The 8,590-nt window shown below is 30.2% G+C and overlaps 3 protein-coding genes across 3 annotated transcripts; 2 read left to right on the top strand and 1 right to left on the bottom strand.

Moving 5' to 3' along the window:
• Nucleotides 1-233: 233 nt before the first annotated feature.
• MKS88_000937 (uncharacterized protein) lies at nucleotides 234-1,247 on the top strand (the record flags this gene model as incomplete). The annotated part of the gene is made up of 1 exon (XM_067219582.1): nucleotides 234-1,247. The coding sequence occupies one exon, from the start codon at nucleotides 234-236 to the stop codon at nucleotides 1,245-1,247; it is 1,014 nt and encodes a 337-aa protein (XP_067075303.1).
• A 947-nt stretch (nucleotides 1,248-2,194) lies between these two features.
• On the top strand, nucleotides 2,195-3,163 carry MKS88_000936 (ribosomal protein S12; the record flags this gene model as incomplete). The annotated part of the gene is made up of 1 exon (XM_067219581.1): nucleotides 2,195-3,163. One exon carries the CDS (start codon nucleotides 2,195-2,197, stop codon nucleotides 3,161-3,163), a length of 969 nt encoding a protein of 322 aa, XP_067075302.1.
• Nucleotides 3,164-4,766: 1,603 nt separating this feature from the next.
• On the bottom strand, nucleotides 4,767-7,043 carry MKS88_000935 (LITAF-like zinc finger protein; the record flags this gene model as incomplete). The annotated part of the gene is made up of 1 exon (XM_067219580.1): nucleotides 4,767-7,043. The coding sequence occupies one exon, from the start codon at nucleotides 7,041-7,043 to the stop codon at nucleotides 4,767-4,769; it is 2,277 nt and encodes a 758-aa protein (XP_067075301.1).
• Between the last annotated feature and the right edge of the window lie 1,547 nt (nucleotides 7,044-8,590).

Genomic DNA, 8,590 nt, shown 5'->3' with positions numbered 1-8,590 from the left:
CTTGAGCCCACGCGAGAGAGAATATTATACACGTACATGTAAGAAGTAGTATAGAGTACGTAGTTACTCGCGTATATTGAAGATACCACTACTAGTGCTATATTTAGTATATATTGCATTTCTCTTCTCTTTGCTGCTCTTCTTTTTTTTTTTTTTTTTTTCGTGTGTATATATCCCTTTTGCAATCCTGCGTCTTCTTCCCATCATTTTGTTATCCTACCCATGTGTGAAGAATGCTTATAGAGAAAAGGATAGACAACCGGAACTTCGATTTTGTATTACCGGTGCATGTGGATATAGATGAAATAAATGAGTACAACAAAACATGCAAATATATTAGTGGAAATATAAACCCAGAAGTATATAGTAAGAACACAAATAATACGATAAGTACAATAATTGGAGGAGAGCAGAATTATGATTTAGTCGAATCGAGTAAAAAAATATTACTTGGTAACGGTATGAGCAGTATAGTAACAAGTACGCTAATTGGTCCAGTACCGAACAATTTAATGTTTAGTAAAGGGGTTGAGTCAGTGCAGTTTAACATAAGGATAAAAAATATACAAGGATGCAGAAATGAAAGAGAGAAGATGTTCGAAGAGTTAATTACAAAAATGTTTGAGCAAATACTTGATAACAGTTTGTATAAATTTCAATTATTTAATATAAGGATTCAAATATTATGTGAATGTACTTTTATCTTATCAAGTATAATAAACTCAGTTATGCTAAATTTCATCCATAATAATATTAGTTTGAATTATGTTATTGCTGCTGTGAATATTGGTATTGTTGACCAGGCCAAATATAAAGCATACATAGAGGAGAGGCGCTCCTTGTCTATTCACATCCTGGACCAGGTTAGCAGCGAAAGGGAAGTAGTACATAAATGGAAAGAAGATGATGTACGCAATGAATGGGAAGCGGCATACGAATTACACAAACATAAGCTTTTTTATGAACAAAGAGATGGAAGGTACATTCCCCAAATTATAGTTGACCCCCTTAACAGCGAAATAGATCTCTACTGTAGTAGTGCCTTTTGCTTTATCATTGCTCCAGAATTTCATAAAGTGATATCAAATATATTAATAAAACAATACCTAGGAATTTCAAGAGGGCTTTTTAATTTGTCAAAATCGTATGCATGTCAAGCTTCGAAATTGCTACATGAGAACATCCGAAAAAATTTCACAGCGCACTTGAAAAAAATCGAGACTAGCCTCCACAGCAACTACTTTTAGAGCCGCACATAAGTACGCAGTGCGCACGTATGCTTGTGTGCATGTACTTATCTAAGTTTATGTATAAGTATATGCACAAGTATAAGTATATGTATATGCCCAAGTATATGTATATGCACAAGTATAAGTATATGTATATGCACAAGTATATGTATAAGTATATGCACAAGTATAAGTATATGTATATGCCCAAGTATATGTATATGCACAAGTATAAGTATATGTATATGCACAAGTATATGTATAAGTATATGCACAAGTATATGTATAAGTATATGCACAAGTATATGTATAAGTATATGCACAAGTATATGTATAAGTATATGCACAAGTATATGTATAAGTATATGCACAAGTATATGTATAAGTATATGCACAAGTATAAGTATATGTATATGCACAAGTATAAGTATATGTATATGCACAAGTATAAGTATATGTATATGCACAAGTATAAGTATATGTATATGCACAAGTATAAGTATATGTATATGCACAAGTATAAGTATATGTATATGCACAAGTATATGCATATTTTTTTTTTTTTTTCCCTCGTGGCACGAAGCAGTGCGTATTTCTTACTCATCCGCTTTTTTGCTTCTTTTTTTTCCTCCCCCCCCTTCCTGTTAAAATCTGCCTCTTTTTGAAGGTAAAAAAAAAAAAAAAAATTCAATTTTTTAGAAAAACGAGAAAATTTCCCACACGCCTGATATAGAAGAGGGAGTGTAGAGCGAAAAAAGGGGAAAAAATAAGAAACAAATGGAAAAAAAAAAAAAAAAAAAAAAAAAAAAAAAAAAAAAAAAAAAAAAAAAAAAAAAAAAAAAAAAAAAAAAAAAAAAAAAAGAAAAAAAAAAAGAAAAAAACGAACAAACCATAGTTAATCGTACAATACCGAAACGGCATCGTCTGTATGCAAGCAGGTAAACGTTTGCAAAAAAAATTATCATATGTTATTCGGGGTGACAAGCAAAATTAGCCTAAGGGGGCTCCGATCGTGCGAACAAAATAGCCTAACCATTTTGAAAAAAAAAATATTGAATTTTTGCTCTCCCCTCAAGAGTACCTTCTTCAGTGGGATATACACAAACCCTTGTGGTTGTTATCATCCCAGTAAACAAATACAAAATTGTGAAAAACATGAACAGATTTCTTACAATACGTATGTGGGGAGACGAGTGAACTACACACATTGGAAAAGAAGTATTACTAGTGTAGCACTACAAAGAAGGAAAGCAATATTAGCAAGTAGCGGTGGAGGATATACAATTTTTTCTGATAATTGCCATATCATAGATAGTAAAAAATTTAGTACAAAAAATATAAGAGGAAGACTATTTTATAAAAGAAGACCTAAACAAATACCGAAATTAAAAAAAAAAAATTGGAGATCCAAATGGTTAGAAGGAGCACCACAGAAAAGGGGTATATGCTTAAAAGTGCGTGTTCAAACACCGAAGAAACCAAACTCTGGATTAAAAAAAATAGCACGTGTTAGATTGTCAACAGGTAGGATAGTCTCTGTTTATATACCAGGTATAGGCCATAACTTAAATACACATAGTATTATCCTAGTAAGAGGAGGGAGGTGTAAAGATATACCTGGTTGTAATTATAAAGCCATAAGAGGTGTATATGATTTACTACCAGTAAAAAATAGATTCCGTGGAAGGAGTAAATATGGAGTTAAATTATCAGAGGATAAAAGGAAGCACTTATTAGAGAGATATAATTTTAAACAAATTACAATCAAAAAGGACATTGAAGAATTTAATAAATTTAAGTGGTTTAACTATGTTGATAAGGATAAAAACTTGAGAAGTAAACCCTTGGAACCACATGAAAATGTACCTATAAATATTTTCCACTTCAATACCTACTACAGGAATAAAAAGTTTAGGCAGTCCTCGGACGAGTGATATGCAGGTGGTGGCTTAGCAAAAAGTAAAAGAAGTGTACGCATGCACGAGAAATTGAATGATCATATGTGTACTTATGTGGGATAGTTGTGTGTTACCGTTTTGTGTGCCCTTCCACGTGTGTCCTTCTTTTTTCCTTCATTTTGCACTATTTTGTAAGTTGCCTACATTAAAGCAGCCTTTGTGCTTCTCCACTTCCCTTAACATCCTTGCACATTGGAACAAACAAACCATCTCATCTTAATGGCTCTCTTGAAATGGATTTTATTTAGCAAAATTATTAACAGGTTAATGAGTTAACTCGCTAATTTTTTATTAAGTTAACTTCATAATAAGTTAATTCTCTAATTTTCTGACCCGTTCATAACTTTTCAAGTAAATGGGCTTAAAATTCATTTTAATTGTAAAACTAAAAATGATCAAAAAAAAAAAATGATTAAAGCAACATCATTTTCTATAAGAATAAGTACCCATGCACTGAGTTGAAATAGGTTAAGCGATTTGTGTAGTAAATTGGTACTTGCTTTACAACAAAAGAAAAAAAAATTGGGTCATAAATATCGGGAAAAAAGGAATAAACATAATTATCAAATAATTTCCCATCTCCCTTTTTACAAACTTCTTATATTTTGATAGACTCAGGAATAACATAACAATACAAGCCATAAAATATGGAGGTTGTATGTAATATGTAATCACGTAAAACAATGAGCATGACACAACGCGAAAGCAAAGGGGCAAACAACTTAAAAGCATACGTAGCAAAAGGGAAAAAAAAAAAAAAAAAAAAAAAAAAAAAAAAATCATATGCACATAATAATACATATATGCATATAATAATACATATATGCATATAATAATACATATATGCACATAATACAAATATGCACATAATACAAATATGCATATAATACAAATATGCATATAATACATTTAAACTGACAAGATGAGGAATACTGTGCGACGTCATCTCAATTTTTGCACACAGAAGGGATATAATAATAAATTTTTACAAGCTATACGAATGAACTTAAAATAATGGAAAGGCTTTCCTCATTTTTAAAATATAAAACCATGAGGGGATGGGGCAACATGCGTGCGTGTGTTTCTGTATATATATGTATGTGTATAAATGTTTGTATATTTAAACATTTACATATGCACGAACGTACACATGATGATGACCCTCCAAAGGTAAACCACGATAGAAGGTTTTCTTTTGTTTTCTCTCTTATGCACGAATGTTATGCACTTAAATAAATGTATGTTCATATACATGTATATGTGCACATGTACATGCAGAGCAAACCAGTCAAACCTGCTTAACGATTTTTTTTTTCCTTCCCACCATTTTTCAACAACAAAAAAATATATGTATATATACATATATATATATATACATATATATATATATATATATATATATATATATATAGAAACATGTAAATATTTACAAATACAAAATATTATAAAAAATTAAATATATACAAGTAAATACAGAAATATGTCAATATATAAATAACTATAGGCGCAGATATATAAACAGGGAAATACTAAAAAAAAAAGGTCTACTTCTTGAGCGACCTTTAGCCGTTTTTTGTGTTCACTTCATATTTTTCTCTTCTCCCATGTTCTCAATTTGTTTGCTCCCCTTTCCGTCGGCTGTGCCATCATTATTTTCATTATTAGAGTGTTGTTCGTTATGAACTTCCCCCGTACTGCTGCTTACTCCATCCGCCGCCTCCCCACTAGTGCCAGTGGGAATGTATTCATCATTCTTTTTTTTGTCATATATATCATAGCTATCGAATGGGGGTACTTCCTCCTCCACACTCCTTTCATACGTCGAAGTTTCTTCTGTTTCAATCGAATTACCATTATCTTTAATGCTCAATTTGTTGAAAGATGGAGTACTACTATCATATGTATGTGTATATGTGTATGTACTGGTGTGAGGTCTATAATGGTTAAAATTTGTTTTATGGTTATGACCATATACATCGTTCAGTGCTTGCACATCATCTGCGTCATAATCATCATTATCTAAATCTAAATCGTCCTCATCATCATCCTCTTCCTCTATTTCATCAGTCAGTATTTCTCCCCCATCTCCTTCTCCTTTTCTTCCTGCTACTACGGAAGGTAATGTTCCCCTTCGATCTACATCCATTCTTGCTAATATATCACTCAACCCGAAATTTGAATTTTTATTAATATCATCCATATATGGAAAATTGCTTCCTTGATCAATAAACTGATGATTCATAAAGTTAAGTAAGTCGTGGTCTTTTCTGTTCATACTATTAGAGGTATTAACAAACTCGTTAATACTTCCACCGATGATACTACCGCCACTCTCGGTACTACTATCGCCCAACCTGCCTCTCACCTCCTCAGTATCATCACTCTCAGTATCATTTGCTGGAATAGAGGGGGAAATGTGTACTATTTTGATGGAGCGCCTAATTTCACCAGGTTTATTATTTAAGTTAATAAAAAATGGGTTAACATTAGCATTATTGCTTATCATATCTAAAATGGATAGGTGCTTAACAAACTCAACAACATTAAAATTTTTTTGTTCGAATTTTTCTAAAAGTTTTACATTCCATAAAATACAAAGATGAGGGTCCCTATTTTTGCTTATTTGTATTAATGTACATTCAAATTCTATTAAATCATTTTTTTGTAAATTTTCTACTTGTGATATTAAGTTATCGGTAAAAAGAGCTCTTATATCCGGTTTGTCATGTTTATATTCTGATGGATTCATTTTTATAAATAAAGAATTACTATTAAAAAATCCTTCTCTAATTTGATGAAAATTACCACTCCATATAACTGTATTACCATCGTACTTTTTTTTAAAATTATGATTACTATTAAATTTATTTCTAAACTGAGATTTATTTCCACAGTCTTCTAAGTAGTCTATCCATGTAGCTGTAATATAAGGGCCTTTAGCCAAGTTGTCAAAATTAAAAGTACTTGTTATTCTTATAATGTAAAAAAAAAAAATAAGAAAAATTAAAGACATAAATAATGCCAAATATTTTGCTGAAATAATTATTGCACACTTTGGAAATTGGAAAGTTAATATTTGCTTCTCTCTTTTTAATTGAAATAATTTTTTCGATGAAGTTAAATTTTTGCTGCAGTAGGGACAGTTATACTTTTCTTGCTTAAATGTTAGGTACAACAATGGTAGTAAAAAGATGGTAAAAAAGGAGATAAATAAAAATAATACTACAACCATTACATACACAAAAAAAGGCGTGTATGTTTTAACCACTGGGTGAACGTGCTTACTACAGTAGCTGCAATTTAACACTTCCTTTGGTTCATGCGCGCTTCTGTATTGTCCTGATGAATCATTTGCTTCCCCTGCGTTTCCTACTGCTGCATCACTTACTCCTGATGCTACACCCACTGCTGCTTTTCCTCCCCCGTTTCCACCATAATAATAATACATGTAATCATTTTCATTCATTGCATTAGCAGCATCCTTGAATGGCGAATTTACGTTGTACACCATGTTACTATCACGACACGTGTTCGCATCATTGTATGTGTTATTACCATCACAGTCTTCATCATTACTGTTATTATGACTATTACTATGATTATTACTATTACTATGATTATTACTATTACTATGATTATTACTATTACTATGATTATTACTATTACTATGATTATCACTATTACTATAGTTATTACTATTACTATAGTTATTACTATTACTATTACTATTATTGCTATTGCTATTGCTATTGTTGCTATTACGTATGCTGTCATTCATATTTAAATCCTGCATTTCATTTTGCAGTACATTCATTTCGCTTAGCCTAATTTTCCCATTTATTCCAAAGCTAACCATTATGTTCAAATGTCAAGTGAAGGAACTGGGGTATGGGGAAAACGAAGATGCAAGCGATTAGTGTCGTTACACGAGCACATACATACATACACACCCGCGCACATATATATGTATATATACGAATATATATATATATATATATATGTATATATACGAATATAAATATATATATGTATATATACGAATATAAATATATATGTATATATACGAATATAAATATATATGTATATATACGAATATATATATATATATGTATGTATATGTATGTATAAATATACGTGTTTACTTACACACATGCACAAACAGTTATGTACACAATTTTTTACATCAAACGAAGGTTGTCATTATGCAAAAATATGTTCATAACTGAGCTAATTTTTCTTATTCCTTATTTTAGCCTTATTTAAAAGGTGGGTATTAAAAAGGGGAAAAAAACACATAATAAACAGATTATTATAAAAAAGGGGAGAAGAAAAAAAAAAAAATAAAATGAAATAAAATATACGTATATATATATATATTTATAAAATAATTAAAAAGGAGGAGAAATAAAAAAGAAAAAAAAAAAAAAAAATAGGAATAAGAATAAGAAGTATAACGATATAAAAAAAAAAAAAAAATACAGCTAAAAAGAAATTATCATAAAACTCATGAAAACAAAATGATAACAATTTTACTCGAATAAGCTACAAACAAAAAAAAGAAAATTAGAACTAAAACTGAAAATTGCGTTCAAATTTAAATCAAAACGGAAAATTAATAGTTATGCTAAAGTAATTATAAAAGAGAAATAAATGTAACAACTAATCAATCAATTAATCAATCAAGCAGTACACATTAACCACTTAAATGATATATATATGTATATGGCATATGACCGACGTATGCGGAAAAAAAATAATGCATACTGTGTGAAGAGGGTACTACCATATACTAATTCAAAATGACAAATGTGAAATATAAGCTGTATTAAGATTTGCTTAGTAGTTACAAAAAAGAAAGTGTGTTAAAAAATTTTTACTTGTCTGTTAATCAGTTCTGTTAATAAAAAAAAATAAATTTTCGTCTTTTAATTTTGAAAAATATTTTCCCTGTTTTTTTCTCAACATAATGAGGAACAATAAACGCGGAAAAAAAGGAGGAACAATAAACGCGGAAAAAAAGGAGGAACAATAAACGCGGAAAAAAAGGAGGAACAATAAACGCGGAAAAAAAAGAGGAACAATAAACGCGGAAAAAAAAGAGGAAAAAAAAAAGAGAAAAAAAAAGAGGAAAAAAAAATAAGAAAAAAAAAGAGGAAAAAATAAGAAGGAAAAAGAAGGGGAAAAAAAAAAGAAGGAAAAAAGAACGAGTTACGGAATAGAAAATAATGTGTTGCGTTGTGTTTTACTATAGTTTACTATATTGCACATTTTTTTACCGTATTTTATACTGTTCTTTTTTTCCACCGCCCCACCCTTTTTGCTTTCTATCTCTCAATGGATTGGTCGTTGTGTACATGAACATGTTTTTAGACGCTCGAGTATTCGATCATTTGTTAATGCTAT

This window comes from Plasmodium brasilianum, chromosome 3 (assembly GCF_023973825.1).
Source record: "Plasmodium brasilianum strain Bolivian I chromosome 3, whole genome shotgun sequence".
Lineage (NCBI taxonomy): Eukaryota > Apicomplexa > Aconoidasida > Haemosporida > Plasmodiidae > Plasmodium > Plasmodium brasilianum.
Note: the sequence above shows the minus strand (reverse complement) of the source record. Positions and strands in the feature narration are given on the sequence as shown.